This window comes from Orycteropus afer, unplaced genomic scaffold (genome assembly GCF_000298275.1).
Source record: "Orycteropus afer afer isolate SDZICR_OR568_19922 unplaced genomic scaffold, OryAfe1.0 scaffold00037, whole genome shotgun sequence".
Taxonomy (NCBI): domain Eukaryota; kingdom Metazoa; phylum Chordata; class Mammalia; order Tubulidentata; family Orycteropodidae; genus Orycteropus; species Orycteropus afer.
In genome coordinates, this window is record NW_006921624.1 from 142,084 (window position 1) to 161,270 (window position 19,187).

Below are 19,187 nucleotides of genomic sequence, written 5' to 3' on the forward strand. Positions count from 1 at the left end.
TGTCTCCCAGGAAACCCCATCCCATCCCCAGGAGATGCTGTGAGCATACATGACGCACCACAGGCATGCAGCTGTAGGAAGACAGGAGACGCACCAGAGGCCGAGCCCTGGAAGGGGCAGGATGATGAACAGTGACTTCCAAGGGAAGCAGCCAGCCCGTGTGGGGAGGACCCAGCTCCTTCCTATCCACACGGGGATGCGTCTGCCCAGATCTGGGGCGGCGTCTGAGGAGGTGACGATGGGAGCACCTTCCTCTGCAAATCCCATGTCAAAGAACTGGCTCTGGAGAAAACAGGGTGCCCCTGTCCACCCCACAGGCCGCTAGGAAGCATTCCCACATGGGGTCCAATGGTTAAACACTGACATGCTTCTTTGTAATGCACAAAGGGTCCTATTTTGGTGTCCCACTAGATAGCTTTGCTGATTCCTATATTCCAAAGAAAAATTCCCATCATCCATCATTCCAAGTTTCATGAAAAGTCACAGACCTGGTGATGGATTCTGAAAGCCCACCACTGTTTCACCCCAGGGTAGAGCCCAGATCAGAGCTGGGTGCTTGAAGCCCCACCTGCTTCTCTTGGCTACACCTCCTGCAGCACCATCCCCAGGACCCTGCTCTCTATCCAAACCAGGCCACCTACTCAGCCTCGGCACCTCTGCACACCCTGTTCCATTTCCTGGAACACTGTTCCCACCCTCTCTGCCCCATTGGCTCCTGGTCATGCTTCATGGCTCAGCTATAATGTCACTTTCTCCTGGGTGAGTGTCCCAGCTCATACAGCTCCACCATCACCTATTTCAAACCCCAAACTGGAAGCACCAGGAAGAACAGACAAAGTGTGGCACAGCTCTACAGTGGAATACTACACAGAGGTAAAGATGGAATTACTGCCGCATGCAACACTGAGACTTGTCTCCCCACTCGACAGGGCTATGAGGTGACTTGAGGGCCCAGGGCAAGCCCCTTACTGGGGCTCATTTCACTTCTTCCGGGTCACTGTGCTCGGCACAGAGCCTGTGCTCAGGGAGTGTTTGTGGAGTGGAAGAGATGAGGAAGACCTGATACTGAGCAATACCATCTCCCTGCACTAACTGGAGGGACAAGGGCACACTGGGAGAAAGTCTGAATCTCCCACACGGGAGCCCAGGACTGTCCAGAGGGGCACAGGAGACTATGCTTACCTAGGGAGTGGGCAGCGGTGGTCTCAGAGCTGAAGAAGCGGCCCAGGCCGAGGTCACCGAGCTTCACCACACCCGTGGCTGTGATGAACACGTTGGCCGGCTTGATGTCTGCCAGGGAAGAGAGAGGGGTTGGTGTGGGGACAAGGAAGTCCAGGTGGGGTGGGGCAGGAGGGCTCAATGAGGTAACCTGTTATACCCAGTGATAAGGACAGTGCCTGACACACAGTAGATACTGATAAATACTGATGGAATGAATGAATGAACAAATGAATGGAGGATCAGTGAAGTCAAATTCCAGCCCCTGGCCTCGAGCCCAGCAGGTACTCAGAATAGTCAGCTCCTTCTTAGCCACTCAGGGGTGATGACAACTTTTGGAAACACTCCTTTGTGGGTGTCTCACCTCCTTTGTCCAGCCAACTCCTACCAAGACTTCAAAGCCCCTATGAAAAGTTCCCTTCTCTGGGATGTTTTCCCTGACCTCCAGGTGCAGCTGGCAGCAGCACTGTAACAAACCACGCCTGGCTGTCTCCCTGGCCAGCCCCTTGGCTCCCAATGCTGTACCCCCTCTTTGCTGAGTGCCAGGGACTGGAGATGATGGGCAGAGTATGGGCTTTGTTCCCTGGGGTTCACGTGACTACCTGACAGTTGGTGCTTGTCCACTAAGGGGAGGTCCCTGACATTCAGAATGAGTTATCTGTGTACAGTGGGGCCTGGGGCCTCACACCTGCCCACTCTCTGACCCTGCTAAAGTCAGGCAAGACATTTGACACTCACCCATGTGGGGAACACAAAGTGGCCTGTCTTCCTCAGGCAGGGCCTGGGCCTTTCCCGTCGAGGGGCCAGGGGTGGTGGGCAGCACGTACCTCGGTGCATGACCCGGCGTGAATGCATGTGCTCCACGGCGCTGCACAGCTGCACAAAGTACTTCCACACCGTCCTCTCGGGGATGAGCCGCTTCTGCTTCTTAAAGTACTGTGGTGGGAGAGGACAGGAGGAAGACAGCCTTGGGTGCAGTGCAGGCCTCGCTGACAGGCCGTGGGGGAAATCAACGACAGGCATTGACCCCCGTCTTGTCTCCAGTGAGCAGCCCAGCACTTAGCCCAGGTGGGTAGTCTGGCTGCTGAACAAACAATACAAACAGGAACCAGAGTGTTCACACCCCAGCTTTGGCCCAAATCGTGTTCCTTGGGGCACCTGTCCATTGCCCACCCAACAGTGCATGCTCCCTGAGGGCAAGTCAGGTTGTGTCTGTCCTCAGGTCTGACCAGAGTGGGTGTCTAAGGTGGGTCTGCATTTGGTGAAGACTGTTTTCAATCACACTTTTTCTGGAATCTTCTGGGCACGTGTCCATCTCTTCCTCCTAATTTCCTGACATGGAGCTCCCACAAGAATAGACTGAGGTAGCCTTGCCACCCCAGCCCCAGCCCAGGCCTGGCCCAGGAGGTGGGCCCCAGGACATAGCCTACGATTAGCTCATGACTCCAGGGGCCTGCCCCTCACCTCCTCAGAGCCGGCTAGTCTCAGTGCAACAGGATCGTTCACAACATGGTAAGAGAGTTTGACGTCCTCAACAGGCATCAATCTACTTCACTGCCGGGGAAAACACATTCAGTGCTCCAGAGAATTTAAAAATAAAGTCAAACCAGGATGCTCGGAGTGTGCGGTAAGTAACAACACCAGATCCGAGAAGGATGAACGGGAACATGTCCTTGTCCCCAGTTCATGTCAATGAGTCCTGGGTGGGGGCTCCTAGGTGCAGAGCTGGGGGCTGGGTTGGCAGCGAGCTGGGAGGGTCTCAATGACTTGTACACCAGGGACTTTTCATTTGGGTAATGCTTCTGCCTCAAAGCAGCCAGAGGTGAAGCTGTGGCCCGTTGTCAGGGCAGCTGCTCTGACACAGGTTCCATTGCTTGGTCAGGGAAACGGGAACCAACCCAGGACGCCTCACCTGCCTGGGAAAGGGGGCTTGGGGTGGAAGAAAGGGCACGGAGCTCCCATTTGCTAAGCACCTGGTGTGTGCCAGGCACTGTGCTGAGCCCTCAGCAGAGATGACTGTGCCCATCTTACAGATGAGGAAACTGAGGGCCGCATGGTAGCTAGTAAGGCACAGAGTCACATCCCAACCCCAGGTCTTCAATCAGCAACCCCTGATGCAGAAGCAAGCTCCGAGAGGCTCAGGAATGTGCCCAGGGTCACACAGCTGGGGAGGCAGAGCTGGGATCCTGATCTGGTACCTCCAACAGTGTGACAGTCACAGCTGGCAGCCCCTGGCTTGTGGAGGCTCTTCCAAGGCTCCAATCTGGGAAAGGTACCTCCCCCCAGCACAGACCCTGACCCCAGGCCACCTCCAGGCCTCTGTGGTGGGCTGGGCCTGGAATATTATTTTGCCATGCTGTTGGTTAATCCTCATTACAGCATTTAAGAGGGATGCGCGTGACCACGAGTGGTGATTCTGTAAATGTCACGTCCTATAAGCACCGCCTGACATTTAGCAGGGAGGCGCAGAGTCTCTGGCGGCTTCCAGGTGGTAGCAGCTCCTGGCTTCACCGTCCCTCGTAAATAATGGCAGCCCTGTGGCCACGGTGGAGCTGCTTGGCCCCTGAGGCTTTGCGCCCTTGGGACACAGGGCCTGCTGGTCAGCAGGTGCCCAGGCCACCCTGGCAGGCTGGTGACCGTGGAGAGGCCAGCTGTGCTCTGGCAAGGCCCTCACTCCCCTCAAAGCCCAGAGGCAGCTAGAAAGTAAGACCAAGAGAACTGAGCTCCTGCCAAGCACCAGGGACTGGGAAGGGCACATTACAGATGAGGAAACTGAGGCACAGGCATTTGCCCAAGGCCACCCACTGGGTGTGTCTGACTCTGGATCCGGAGCCTCTTCACCGCACAACCAGCCTCTCCTGCTTGCTGGGGGCAGTGCCAAGCCGGGCTCTGCTGGCGAGCTGGATCAGAGGGTCAGGGGAGGGAAGAGGAACAGGCAGGGGAAGGGAAGGAAGAGGACTCTTGAGCCCCGGGGGGTGGGGGCAGAAGGAGGGCCAACTAGCCCGGAGCCCAGAAGCCATACTGAAACCCAATCTGCACACAGCTGGCACTCAAAGCCCTGCTGGGGTTAGGGGATTGATAAGAACCCAGGGAACCTAGGAAGCATTAAGGGGAGGGTGGAAGGGGGTACTTCTCCCCACCCAACTGCAGGCCAGGCACAAGGGGGTCCTGGGCACCCACGTGCCTCCTCTCTCTCTTTTAAACTGGAAGAACCTTGCACCAGGCCCTGCAGTCCCCACAGTGCTCTCGTCCTGGGAACAGGGTGGAAATTGAGGTTCAGGGAGAGGAAGGGATGTGACCAGGACTGTTTGACTCCAAAGAAGCCAGCCAGCAAGGAGGTGAGGGCTTTCAGGGAGGAGCAGGGAGCTGGGTATAGTGGTTAATGTACTCAGCCGTTAACTGCCACTAGACTGCCATGGCCCTCAGGTCCTTACTGCCTCCAGGAATCTTCCCTGGCTTTCACAAGACTAGCTTGGCTGGTGCACAGAGGCCCATGCTGCTCGTTTATGGGGCTGCCTTTCCATTAGAACACGAGCTTCCAGGGGCAGGGCCATGCCAGCAGCCCCTGGATCTCAGCACAGAATGGGCACGGAGTGAGCACTCAGTGCACGACTGTTCAGTGTGCAAACAACACATGAAGGAGAAACAAGAAAAGTTGTGGGGGGAGGAGAGAAGGAGGAACTAAGACATGATATACCACATCTGTTCCCACTAGGGATCTGTGTGAAGATTAACATCTCTGCAAATGCATTAATATGTCAACGAAAATATAAAAGCAGGTGATAACAGCTCAAGTAATGATGCTTCCCAACGATGCCCGTATTCCTCGGAGCCAAATTTCAGAAGAGCAAGCATGAGCAATTGCTCACTCCCCAGTGCCTGGTGGGAAAGAGAACCCTCTCCTGGCCCCATTTCCAAGTGTGGCTGGGACCAGGCTGTGGGACTGAGGGTGCCCCAGCCTTGCTCAGGAGCTGGACAGATTGAAATCTGAGGGAGAGGGTAATGGGGGTCCCTAATGGAGACAATGTCCAGGCCAGCAAGGAGGTGAGGGCTTTCAGGGAGGAGCAGGGAGCTGGGCTGAGGGTGGACCTGGGGGTCATGCAGATGTGGGTTCCTCTACCTTGAGGCTGTGCTGCCTCAGGCAGGTGGCTCAAACTCTCTGAGCTCTGCTTTCCTCATCTGTGGATAGTGTGGCACGGTACATGTGTCTACTTGGTCTGGTCATGGCCCAGAGCAGGTGGCTGATCGATGTGGCCTAACCTGGGAGGTGGGGTAAGGGGGCAGAGTGGTGTGGGGGTTGTCATGGGGTGGAGAGTAAGAGCCAGAGTTGGCACTGAGCTGCTGGAAGACCTGGCAAGTTGCTCAGCCTCTCTGAGAGCCCTTGACTAAGCCATCACTGGGAATGACGGCGCCCCCTCAGGGCTGGAGGAACCTCGGGGAGATCATCCTGGAGATGGTGTCCATTGTGTGTCCCAGGCTGGGAAACAGAGACCTGGGCCACTGGCCCGGCTCTGTCCCCATGTTGCTGAGAACCCTCAGATGAGTCTCTTTCCTCTCTAGGCTCAGTTTTCCTTTGTGTAAAATGAGGCACAAGACACATCCCCAGATCCGTATAGTGGGGCTTGACCTAGGCCTGAGTGCTGTCCCTGGTCCTTCTGCAAGGTGGGAGAAGTGCCCCATGTGCCTGTGGGCAGGCTGGAGCAGTGGGGGCAACCAGAGGGTCCATTCGGGCCATGGCTGGCCTTCCCCTAGTCATCTGCTTGTCTAAGCATCGTCTTTGCCTTGCTTGTGCAGACCTTGCTCTGTTGGGTTGAGTGTCCCTGAAGCCAATGAGAAGGAAAAGGCACACCCAGCATGACAACTGGGGCAAAGCCTGAGAGGGCTCTTGTGGGGCCACAGCTGAGGCCTGTGGGCATCGGCAAGGGGGGCTGATGTGTCTGAGCAGCCCTCTCTGCTAAGGCCAGAGCATCAGGGAACTTGGGCTGGGAATGGGCTGCCTGCCCCTGGGCTCTTGTTGAGGGGCAGCCTCCAGGCCCTGTCTGCCTGCCACCCACCCTCACCTTGATCATCTGCGAGAGGTCACCCGCGTCGGCCAGCTCCAACACAATGTTCAGCTCGTTGTCCTCAATAAATGAGTCCAGATACTTGATGATGTTGGGATGGTTCAGTTGCTGCCCAAGGAGAGAAAGAAAGAGGGAGGCGGCATCAGTCAGAGCAGTACCTGCCCCGTGCTGGTACCCAGCTGGCACCCGATAACGGGAGTCCTGGTATTTTCTGGGAAGATGGGTGCCTGGAGAAAAGGCCTCCCCTTGGGAGTCAGGTAGACCTGAGTGACATTGGGAAAGCTATTTTGCACCCCTGGGTCTCAGTTTTCCCATCTGTAAAATGGGCATAGCATTCTGAAGAGCAGTTGTGAACAGTAGATGGGCTAATGTTTCTGAAGCATCTAACGGTGCCTGGGCCAAAGCTATGACTCAATAGACTGTTGTGGAAACCATCACCATCATCATAGTGGTCATTGTCATCACATCCAGGACCCTCAAGGAAGCCAGGCCCTTGAGCTTAGCACCTGACAGTCTGCAGCTGGTACTTAGAGGGTTTGCCTCCTTTCTTTCCCACTCCTCCTCAGCTGCTGAATAAGTAATCCCAACGCCAGGGTGTCCTGACGAGTTTGTCTTTTGCCTTCCAGTTAAGCCTGTGTGTTTGCCGAGGTTGCCGCAAGGTGCCTGGACACAAGGGTGCCCTGTCTGCTGAAAGTCAGCCCTGCCTGGCCGAGAGGACAGCTTGGCAACTGTTTTGGTTTGTAAAATCAGAACAGAGGCTTTTTATAACCAAAACTGACTATTTGCACCAAAATCTGGGGGAAGCAGAGTAGAATCAACTGTTCTGCCATAGTATGCCAATCCACAGGGCTCTGTCAGCCAATAGCCAGTGGCCGATTTAGAGCCGATTGTCTAAAAGGCCCCATCGCTGGTGGGAGGGGACAGGCATCCATGCCCAACGCTGACCTGAGCCCATCTTGGCTTCTAAGTCCAGAGGGTGGTGGCAGACAGCGCACAGCCACACAGTCCTCATTCTCTCATTTCACAAGCCAGCCCTGAAAGGGGAGGGACCCCTCCTCCTGACGGCCCCCAGTAAGCCTTCCTCTTTCCATCCCTCATCTCACACCTCATGCCCATCCCTCTCCAGAGGGGCAAAACTCTCTCTCCGCCACACTGGAACTCCTTGAGGGGGGGAGTGGCGTCATCCCTGAGGCCCCAGGCAGCCCTGACTGTGGGATGGCCACTGAGGAGTGGATGGGTAGACAGAACCAACTGCTGCAATGCAAGGCCCCTCTTGCTTGACTCTTGCTCTCTAGGACTCATGGTCTCTCCTGACATAACAGGGAATGGCCTCCCGCACTGGGCTGCATCCCCCACGTCTAGCATTCAGTGGTGGTGAAACGTGTGGACTCCAAGCTTACACTCAAAGACGCCCTCGCCTTCCTGCCGCACAGGTGGCTGTCATCGACCCCACCTCCGTTGTGAGGGGAGTTTCAGTTTTGGGGTCTAGGCATGCATGATTGGAATGAGATTGCCCAGTGCCTCCTCTGAGAACTGCATTTCCCTCTGTGTTGTAGGAAGCACCTCATGCCCCTGAACATCCTGTTGCCTTCCCGTGGGCAGCCGGGCAGGTGGATGGGTGTTCCCAGAAGGGGCTGGGGTTGTCGGGAAGAAGTTATACTGTTATAACAGAGGGCCATCCATGATGAGCACTTGAGCTCTTCAAACGCATTGGCTTACCGACACCCCCACACCTCTGAAGACGCCCTGCTATCATCACCCTCTTTTTGCAAAAGAAGAGATGGAAGCCCTAGAGGTCAGCAGCCTGTCTACAGTCACATGGCTAGTGAGCTGGAGTGAGAGTGTGCTTGCTACCCAAGACAGGCCCAGCTTAGGCCAGAAAGAAACAAGGTGGCCTGGGATCCCCAACGGGTGGAGGCCACTTCAAGGCAGGGGCTCCAGTCACACATCTTTGTGCCCAGGGACCTGGAAAAGGCTGGCTTTGAAAAGTCACTCAGCACTTCCACTGTGCTAGTCTCCTGAAGTGTGAGCAGCACAGGTGGGTTCTTGGCATCCAGGTGGGGAGGGAGCGGGGCATGGGTGATCGGGACAATTGTTACCTACAGCTTATAAAATCATAGTCTCTGAGACCACATTTAGGTCCCAGAGCCGAGCATTACTCAGGATTTTTAAATGTTAGTATTTGAAGGCTATTTTTTCAGCTATAATAGAGTTAAAGACACCTCCCTCAGGCCTCCTCACCTCCGGTCTCACTCTGTGACCCAGTGTTGGCAGTGGCCACCAGTAAGGCCCAAAGCTCACATTCAGCCACACTCCCCCTCCAGCTCTAAGGCCCCTTCAGCGAATCCCCTTTGTTCCCACCTTCAAGCTTGTGGTCCTGAGCCTGGCATTTGAGGCCACCTCAATCTAGCCCTACCAACCTCTTCAGCCTCATCCCAAATCCACATTGTTGGGCTCCCGGCAACAGGCTCATCTCAGCTTTCTACATGATTCCAGGACAGTACCCTGGCCTCTGCAGGGCCTGCCCAGGAAGCAGGTTTCCCCTTGGGCCCCTGGGCCATGTCACCCCGGACAGTCTCCATCTGTTGCCCACCTGTTCCGTGCACCCCCCCCTAAACAAAAACAAAAACAAACTCACTCTCATCAAGTCAGTTCCGACTCATAGCGACCCCTCCTTGGGTTTCTGAGGCTGTATCTCTACGGAAGTAGATTGTCCAATCTTCCATCCAAGGAGTAGCTTGTGGGTTTGAACTGCCAGCCTTCTGGTTAGCAGTCAAATGCCTTAGGCACTATGCCACCAGCCTGCAATCCAGGAAGGCAGGTCCCAGGCCTGAGAAGCCACGGCAAGGACCAGCAGTTTCAACTGCTAAACTGAAGTTGTGTAGCTGCTGCTTTGGTGGTCATCTGGTCATAGGCAGCCCCAATTTACTGGAAGCTGCCAAGTAAACTCTGCGTGTGTTTCATGGGAAGGGAGAAGGATACCAAGTGAGCACCTATTGGGTGCTCTACTGCATGGGACCCTTTTTAGATACTAGTTTATTTAATCCTCTTAATCCTCCCAGATCCTATGTGCCAGGTAGTCTTGCCATTGAGTAGATTGGCAAACCAAGGCTCTGAGAGGTTAAGTCCTTGCTTAAGGTCACACAGCTCCTAAATGAAGACATCAGGATTTGAACTCAGACCCCTGGGCCTCCAAAGCTCACACCATTTCTCCACTCCCACACTCTTCCATCACCTCTGAGGTCCCACCAGACAGAATCCTAAGAATGGGGAATAGGGGGGATCACCAGAAGAGTGCAGACCCAGGTCAGGGCTAAAGTCTGGTCCAGAAATTTGTTCTCTCTGATTCTGGGAAGGCCAACATGGAAGCCATCAGTCAAGAAGAGAGGGACAACCATAAACTCCCTATCATATGTCTTGCACATCTGTCACTTGGTACAATCTGTCCAGTCAGCCCACCTCACCTGAACCAAGGTTCTGCCCACAGAGGTGTGGGCACATCTGGCTGCACCCTTCGGGGAGCCTGTCCTATAAACAAGAAGTTGCAGCTGTGTGGCCTGCCTTCTCCTTTCGGGAGGCCTGGGGAAGAGCCCAACAGCATGACCACACAGGAACCCCTCCAGCCCCCAGTTGACCTTGACTGTGAACCTCCCCAGGGCCCTAAGCTAGCAATCTTGACCCATCCCCAGCAGAGATGCATGTCCCAGGGGGACAAACACACTCCCATGGTTGAATATTCAAATGTTCATGGTCTGCCACAATGGAAAATAAAAGAATAAAGGCTGAGAGGAAGGATGATAAAAGGGTGAAAAAGAAAGAGAGAGGGAGACAGACACAGAACCGCAGATCAGATGTCCACACCTGACTCCTCAGGCAAACGAGTGTCCCGCGTGGTGCTGATCCGGGCAAGGACAGCTGAGTTGGGGTGGAGGGACCATGGAGCTAGGAGGTAAAGCAGAGAGAGCGCCCCCACCTCTAGCCACGAGTAAACAAATGCACTGCTGCCCTCAAGAGGGGTCCTTTCTGAACTTCATGGGCTTCGAGTCCCTGGTGCTCGCAGCCTGTGTTGGACATGACACAGCCTAGTCTGGAGCTTGGGTCACTCCAAGGAGGTGAGGGGCAGCCGCTTAGCCCAGGACACTCACCTTTAAGAGACCAATCTCCTTGACGCAGTCCTGCCTCGCCTTGGCGTCCATCATCTCAAATATCTTGGGTGGGAAGAAAAGAGAAACTGAATAGTTACAACACAGTGCCCAACACCCCCACAGGAAGCCACAAGGACCTGAGTTCAAATCCTGCTCTCCCACTTCCTCCCCAAGGGACCCTCATAATGATAACGGTTCCACCTACTGAGCATTTACCATGTGCCAGGCACTGTGACAACTCCGTGAGGCAGGGGTTACTATCCTCAACTTACAGAGGAAGAGACTGAGGCCCAGACTCAAGCCACTAAGTGACATCACACAGCCGGCAGGGGGCAGGCCAGGAAACTCACTCACAGTCTCATTTTCACCTCTGTGAAGAAGGACAGTTGCCCAAGCTCCCAGGGTGGTCGTGGGGGCTGAGTCAGAAGATATGGGACAAGTGCCTGGCATGGGTCCTCTCTCCTCCAGGCTCACAGGGCTCAGTGTGAGCTCCTTCCAGCACCTTTTCACTTACAGCTCAAACAAAGGGTGGACATCATAGCAGCCCCATCACAAAACACATCATGGCACAGAAAAAAAAAAAAAAAAAAAACCCAAGATAAAGAGAACCTCTGAAGTGGGTCTTTCCTGGACCAAGGACCCAATTGGCCACCCAGCCACCCACTGGGGGCACGAAGCCACACGTGATGTTCACAAGGAAACATGCAAGTTACCCTCTTCGCCTCCGTCTGCCCCATTCATGACTGTCTGAACTGCCTCCTTTCTCCTGGGCACCCTTGGCCCAGGCTGTTAATCTCCTTCTTTAAGGACAAATGAGCAAATTGAGAGACTCAGAAAGCTTTGCTGGAGGATTTAAAGCCAATTTCCTCCAGCAAAATGGGCCCAGTGGCTCTCAGTGAAATGCTTCCTGGCCTGACTTTGCTGTTTAAACCCCATCTGCCCAACACTTCTTTCTCCCCCTGGGGGGGACAAGGAGGTCAGGAAGGACATTCACAGCCCAAAAGCATGGCACGAACCCAGGCATCCAGGTGAGTTAGACACGGGATTGAATCTTGCCACCCCTTTAACTCACTTTGTGGCCTTGGCAAGTTCCTTAACTCTGCAGTGTGGCCTTGTATGAAAAATGGGATAATAATCCCCAGTCACAGGGTGGCTGCTATGTTCATGAGGCTACTTGTGTGAAGCTCCTACTGCAACACAGTATACAGCAGGTGCTCAAAACACACTCATTTTTCCTTTCCTTTATGCCTAATAGTGTCTTTGGCCTAGTGAGTTGGGTACTTATTGCCCTCGTTGACGGAGAAGGCCACACAGTTTAGATACAGGAACTGCTCCTGCAACGTGGCTTTGACTCCGTGGGGGGCATCAGCTCACCTGCACCTTCTTCAGAGCCACCGTCTTCCTGTCCAACAGGCAGGTGGCCTTGTACACCTCGCTGAACTGCCCACGGCCTATCTTCTTCTCGATCTGGAAGTCCGCCAGGGAACAGCGAAAAGACAGGGCAGTCGGATGCCTCTGGAGAGGAACAGCAGGGGGAGTTGATGGCCTGGACCTGGGCATCCGCTGCCCCCTCCAGAGCCCTCAGCAGCACCCCTCAAGGTGCAGGAGGGACTCTTAGGAGCAGCCCAGCTACTGAGAGCCTCCCACATGCCCATCAAATCTTTTACCCACCTGGCCCCCTGTAATCCCCACAACCACCCCATACTGCAGATAACTGAGGTTGCTTCTCTCCTCCACGGCACTACTACCATCCCTAATTACAGGATTTACCCATATGGTTGCTCGTCCTCTGTCTGCCTCCTGCCCCCAGAAGGCTCACTCCATGCAGCTGGGGCCTCACCTGCCTTGTTCACTCTTTGCCCAGGTATACAATGGACTTCTGAATGAGAGGTGTGATGTGACCTGCCAAGGTCAAGGGTGTGGAGAGACGGTGAGGGCTGGACAGTATGGACAGCAAGGGCTGTGGGTTCCACAGCTCAGCTCTTTAGCCCCCATATAATTCCTCAACACTAGCCTTGCAGGTCACTGCAAGAAATGGCAAGCTTCCCTCTTAGGGTGGCCACCTCTCATCTCAGAGATGAGAAAACCAAGACAGAGCCTTGGCTTGATTTAGATTCCTTGGCTTGGTTAAGATTCCTTGGCTTGGTTAACTCCGTAGCCCTATGTCCTGAGTCTGTCCTCTGGAGGAACTGCCCCTTTTACCCTGCCGTGAAGAAACCAGAGACTTCAGGATGACCCTACAGGGCCAGCATTGAAGGTGGAGGACCTGCCTAGGGATGGAGCCACCTAATGGGACAGCAGGTGACAATGAAACACCCCACCCCCATTCCCATAACACAACGCACAAGCTGGGCTCTGGAAAAGGGAGGAGGGGAGATGGCGACCTGGCCAGACGATTCCTGTGGTCTCCATTTGACAGATGAGGAAACTGAGCCCAGAGGGGCCAGATCTGCCCACGGCTCACAGCTCCCTGGGGCCTTCCCTGATGGTTGGGCAGAACCTTTCCCTCTCTGCTGAGTTCCCGGGACTCAATTCTGCTATCACCCCACCTACTCCCCATTCTGGGCAGAGGTCCCCAACACTAGGGACCACCACCCCAGCTAGATGGCGGCCTGAGGACAAGGTCTGGGTCTTCATCATTCCTGAGAAGCTCGCAGATAGCAAGTGCATAGAAACATTTATTAAGTTCAGTTTTTTTTGGGGGGGGGGGCAAGAAACACGGAGCACCCCATTAAAGCAGGAACTAGCAGTCGGATTTTCTGAGATGAAAATGCCTCTTACAGAAGCATCCACGAGGGTGGAGGTTCTGGGGATTAGGTTGCATCCTGGAATTCTCCCTTAGCCCAAATCCAAACACTTAGGCCTATCCAACCTGGAGGGGGCCTTTGGAAGCATGTGTGAGCGGCAGGAGAGTGTGGGGCTCAGAGATGGCTTCCAGTCCTGGTCCACCCACCCACTGCACACACCGCTCTGTGTCTCAGTTTCCTCACCTATAAAGTGGAGATCATAGAAACATATACATCTCCTAACGCTGCTGTGAGGATCACGTGAGAGAGCAATGAAAACAACCTCTCAGCACACAGTAGGTGCTCTGTGGCCACTGCCGCCATTACTGACAGGCACAGGCAGGGCAGGTCTTAGGCATCACGGGGACCGCAAGCAGCCAATGCCCCAGACCCTGCACCCAGCCCTCCTGCTCTGTGCCAGCTTCATGCCAACAAACCCTAGTGTGAGCTCGCCTGCCAGAAGTCCTGGGAGTCTGAGGCTTGTAGCCCTGTAGTCATGCTTCCTCCGTCTCTTGGCAAGATAAAAGGTGGGCCAAACTTGACTTTGAAGTCCTAAGGCTTAATTACCTCTGTATGGATGCTTTGAAGGCACTCCTGCCTGCTGAAGGAGGAAGATGATGGTAGACTCACCACATGCTTTGTGTTGGGGAAATTCTTTCTATAGCAATTTACCTGCCTGTATATACACTGGAGAGCTTTGGTAGTCTAGTGCCTAAGGCACTTGGCTGCTAACTAGAAGGCTGGCGGTTCAAACCCACCAGCTACTCCTTGGAAGGAAGGTTGGGCAATCTACTTCCGCAGTGACATACCACCTCGGAAACCCAAAGAGGGGTTGCTATGAGTCGGGTTCAACTCAACGGCACATAACAACAACAACATATATACACTGAACTCAAAAGGAGCTCTGGTCGTGTAGTGGTTAAGGCATTTGGCTTCTAACCAAAAGGTCAGCGGTTTGAACCCACTAGCTGCTCCATGGAATAAAGATGAGGCATTCTGCTTCTATAAAGATTTACAGCCTTGGAAATCCAATGGGGGTTGCTATGAGTTGGAATTGTCTTGATGGCAGCTTTTGGTTTTTATACACTGAGCCCACCTAAGAAGAGCAGGCATTTATTGAGTGCTTACTGTGTGGGCCAGGTACCATGCACATACTTTTTATATGCCATCCCGTGGACCTGGGAGTGGGCATCATTGCTACCCTCATTTCAGGAAACTGAGGTTCAGAGGGGGGCGGTGATTTGCTCCAGATCCTGCACTGAAGAAAGGCAGAGCTGGGATCTGAACCCACAACCAGGCTGTTCTTCAGCCTAAGCCCCCTACTGTCTATCTGGGGCCTCCCGATTCACATTGTGCTTTTCCTTCAAGACCCCATGACTTGCAAGCCCTGTGACCTCCTGCTTCAGGGGTGTATCTTTCAGCTACCTAAGCCAGGGGTCTGTGCCCCACCTGGCCCCCTAGACTACAGGGGCCATATCTCAGTGCCCTCTATGTCCCTGCACTGTGCTCAAAGAGTGTTTATGGAATGACACAAAAGAATGCATTCCAAACAGCCTGGTGCACTGGGGGACTCTGTGGCCCCACCATTGTCACGGCTGAACGCAGCCAAAATCACATACCCTCATAAAAGCCAAAGACTTTTCTTGGCACATGGAAGAATTAGAGATACTCATGAAAATGACACCAAGCTGCCATGTATTAGGCACCTACTATGTGTCAACTAAGGAGCTCTGGTGCAGTGGTTAAAGCATGCAGCTACTAACCAAAAGATCAGGAGTTTGAACCCAACAGCTGCTGTGTGGGAGAAAGATGAGGCAGTCTGCTTCCATAAAGATTGACAGCCTTGGAAACCCTCCGGGGCAGTTCTACTCTGTCCTATAGAGTCGCTAGGAGTTGGAATCAACTCGATGACAGTGGGTTTGGTTTTGGGTTATGTGTCAGTCACTAGACTAGCTACTTAGATTTTATGACTTAAATCTCATAATAGCCTTGTAAAGCAAGGGCTTCTAATCCCATTATATAAATAAGGAAACTGAGGCACAAGTCACATGGCTGGCTGAGGGGGAGCTGGAGTCCCCGTCCGATGTAAAGTCCAAGCTAGAGTCTGAGCTCTGTGATGCCAGCTGTGATGTCAGGTGACATGGGGCAGGGGCTTGCCTCTCTCTGGGCCTCAGTTTCCCTCCTTGTGCAGTGAAGGGTTTGGAAGATGTGGCCTCCAAGAGTCCTTGGAGTGGGAAAGTTGGCCACAGTCACCACCACGCACCACCCACCCCAAGATGTGCCTGGGAGGCCTCCTGCCTGGCTCCACAGCACGGGGGGTGGGCAAAGCTGACATGGGTGACATCACAGCTGGCATCCTGCGACTTCGGCTGCACATCTGCATAAGCAATGACCCAGATTTGCATTTCCCATCACAACCCATTTGACCTAATTAAAGAAAGGTGCCTCGGTGGCAGGGGCAGATTATGTGGGCAACAATACGCCATGCACGGGTCGGCAGTTGGGCACTGGGTACAGGCTGGGCAGGCTCCAAGGGCTAGCACTGCCCTTTCAGGGGCTGGTCCCAGGAAGTCATGCTGGTCAGTGGAGGGTACTGCAGGATACAGGGACTTCTGGGCACAGCCACCTGAGCCAACAGAGTCCTAGCCCTGATTTAACTCAGGGGCTCTGCACCAAAAAGGGAACAGTTCTTGCCCCCAAAGGCCAGGTCTCCCTATTTCTCTGCCTCAAGGCCTTCCTCCTGTCCTGGGTCGGCCCTTGGCACGTCTGCTCTTGTCCTTCCTTGCAGCCAAGTGAGCCTGGGTATTAATAACACCAGCACCCAGGATTACTCAGGATCCCTGGGGAGGATGTTGGTGAAGCGAGTCTGTGAAGCTTTAAATTGCTGGGCAAACATGGTGGCATCTGCTGCAGGAGTTTGAGGGTTCAGTGAGATAACACATCTGAAACCTCCCACTGCAGGGAGGGCCCTAGAACAGCTCAAGTAATGGTGGTCCCAATAATAATAATTAATGATCTACCACATTGATCACCTTTCAGAAAGAGTCAACTAATGCTGACTGTCCCCTGCTACCCTGACACCTCATGCTGGCTCCAGGGAAAATAAACACAACACTTGGGGTACAGTCAGCAGTCGGTAACAACTGCTTTGGCTCCATGAGCACTGGAGCCCGGAGGCTTGGGTTCAAATCTTGGCTCGGCCACTTCCTGGCTATGGGCCTTGGGCAAGCCTTTCTGGGCCTTGGTTTCCTCATCTGTACAATGGAGACAATGACAGTGTTCCCTTCAGAGGGCTGCTGGGGGTGTTAATGAATGAAAGGTCTCAGAAAAGGGCCTGGCGCATGAGTAACAATGAGTTAGTTATTCCCATTGTTGTTGATGGACTCAGCACTGACGTGTCTGTACAATGGGCATAACTTCCTAGGAGCCTGGGGTTGCAGTTGAGACAGGGGTACGCCGTGCCCAGCGTGGTGCAGTGCCTGGCCCAGGGAACAAGCTCAGGGAGCTCTCAGCTGCTGCTGTATCATCCCCAGCCCTAGAGAGGGTCTGCTGACCAGAGGGGGTTGGCAGTGACCTTGGGGAATACAGTCAAGGGTGAACTTGCACTTGTGCATATCTATCTTCATGACATCATCTTCCTTATTACTATTTATTAATGGTGGCGTAGTGCCTAAGGCACTTGACTGCTAACCAGAAGGTTGGCAGTTCAAACCCACCAGCCACTCCTTGGAAGGAAGATTGGGTAATCTACTTCCGTAGAGATACTGCCTCGGAAATCCAAGGAAGGGTCGTTATGAGTTGGATCCGACTTGATGGTAGTGAGTTGAGAGTTTGATCATCACTACATCATCTATCCTCTTACTATCAATGTCACCTGCATAGGCCATCCAGGTCAATGAGTCTACCTTGGGTCCCCTTCCTAGGGGCTGTGCTATGGGCTGAACTGTCTGTCCTCCTGGAGGCCATGTCTGACTCCTTATCCCCCTTCCCCAGGGTGTTGAGCCCCTTAGTTCTCCACTACCCTAAAGGTGGAGGTGGCAAGAGAAGACAGGGACAACGACCTTATGGCATCTCTTCCACCCTCTGCAGTGGGCCTGAGGGCTGAAGGCCTGGGCTGCCCTTGGGAGGACACAATGGAGCAGAGAGGGAAGGACCTCCTGGACAATAGGAGGAGTCTGGCAAAACAAGAGGCCAAGGAGATGGCTGAGGTCTTTAACCCAACTCTATCTTCAATCCCACTCTCCCCCAAAAATGCCACCAGCCTTCTGATGCATATCTCCTCCCCTGCAAAAGGCTCAGAGAAACCCAGGCTAAAATCAGGCCAAAAACACACCCCACCTTCACCCCACGGCACTAATTTGAGTGTAAAACATTTGAACCACAAAAAAATTTTTTTCCCAATTTTTTTTTAAATAAAATAAAACAAAACAAAAAGCAAAATGGGAGCATAAAATTGCATGTTAAAAGAAGAAGAATGCATTCGCCCAATTAATTTTCTGAAATCTCATTAAAAAATTTAGCCTGACTAAGTCAGACTTCTGACCTGAATTTTAATCATCTTTACACTGGATGGGGCTTTTTTCCTCTGATATTTGCAATGCATCATTAATTTTAAGGCAACCATTTCTATGATTTTAAAAAGCACACTTCATCAGGATGACATTTCCTGTAAACGAATTTCACCTTCAAAGACATCTGACACCACGTGTAGGGAACTTGGAATGGATCAAGTGTATGTGTACACAGGGATACATTTAAATCTGCATGCACAAGAGAAGGGCATAACTTACAAAGAGCCCACATTGTCAGACTCTTAGGAGACCAACTCTGCTTGGCTCCTCCGGATTCGACTAACTTCAAACCAAGAGCCAATCTACACTCTTGCAGACCTAGAGGCAAGAAGTCAGACTGTGCAAACACACACACACAACACACAATCAAACCCAAGGCCAGTGAGTCAATTCAAACTCACAGGGACCCCATGTGTTACAGAAGAGAATTGAGCTCCACAGGATTTTCCTGGCCATCACCTCCATGGAAACAGATCAAGAGGCCTTTCTTCCACAGTGCTGCTGGGTGAGTTTGAAACACCAACCTTTCAGTTATTAGTTGAGCATTTACTTCCTGTGTCACCCAGTGACCTGTGTAGCCTCAAAAACCTGCATAAATCCTACAAAATGAGCAAGTTCCTCATCTCAGTCTTCTCACCTGCAAGCCGAGAGACTAAGACTTCCTTCTGGGAGCTGGTAGGAGGACCAGATGAGGCAAAAGCCTAGCATCATACTCTTAATACAGCCCTCACCACCATGGTCTCAACTCCTAAGTATCCGCTCAGCTGGATAGGCCATCCACTCATGGGGACAGGGAGAGAGACTCCCAGGGCATGGAAGATGCTTGAGATCAAAACCTAACATAATCTAGATTGTAGTGGCTCCTCCAGGATAATCCTCAGAGAAAGCTGAGTTTAAACATGTGGATGAGAGGATCTGGCCCAAGCTCTGGTGGTCAGCAAGCAGAAGCTTCAAAGGTGAAAACCATCAAGAGATCTAGACACCAAGTTAGAAGGTCGGTATCCTGGACATCTCTGTCTTCCTGTTTCCTTCAGATTCTAAGTGCAATTGATTTTCCCCAGCAAGTTTCTGGACCTTTCCTCCCCATGTTCAGCCCCATAGCTAGAGACTCATTTAAGGCTGAGGGAGCATCTCACCAGTGGTGGCTCCAGCTACCTCCTCAACTCCTATTCACCTTTCTCCCTGAGCTAAGAGTGATCTTAGGAATCCTGGTGCATCTCTTGTCAACTCAAAACCCATGGTGGATTCCACATTAGCTATAGACTCAAATCCAAATGATCTGGTGAGATGCAAGGCCTGTCAAAAACACCAGCCATTCATTCTATCTTATCTGACCCAAGGGGCCATTGACCTTCAGGGCCAGCCCTATGCTCTTTCCTCTTCCTAGAATAGCCTATTCCCCTT

The 19,187-nt window shown here is 53.1% G+C and overlaps 1 protein-coding gene across 1 annotated transcript in view; it reads right to left on the reverse strand.

Annotated features, from left to right (window-relative positions):
- Positions 1–19,187, reverse strand: part of NEK6 (NIMA related kinase 6) — a 41,698-nt gene that overhangs the window by 18,605 nt on the left and 3,906 nt on the right. Inside the window, exons 2-6 of the mRNA XM_007936620.2 lie at positions 11,801–11,941; positions 10,427–10,489; positions 6,279–6,389; positions 2,046–2,154; positions 1,183–1,290 (exon numbers count right to left, since the gene is read on the reverse strand). Coding sequence (XP_007934811.2) covers positions 1,183–1,290; positions 2,046–2,154; positions 6,279–6,389; positions 10,427–10,489; positions 11,801–11,941 — 532 coding nt within the window. The remainder of the gene's footprint in view (positions 1–1,182; positions 1,291–2,045; positions 2,155–6,278; positions 6,390–10,426; positions 10,490–11,800; positions 11,942–19,187) is intronic.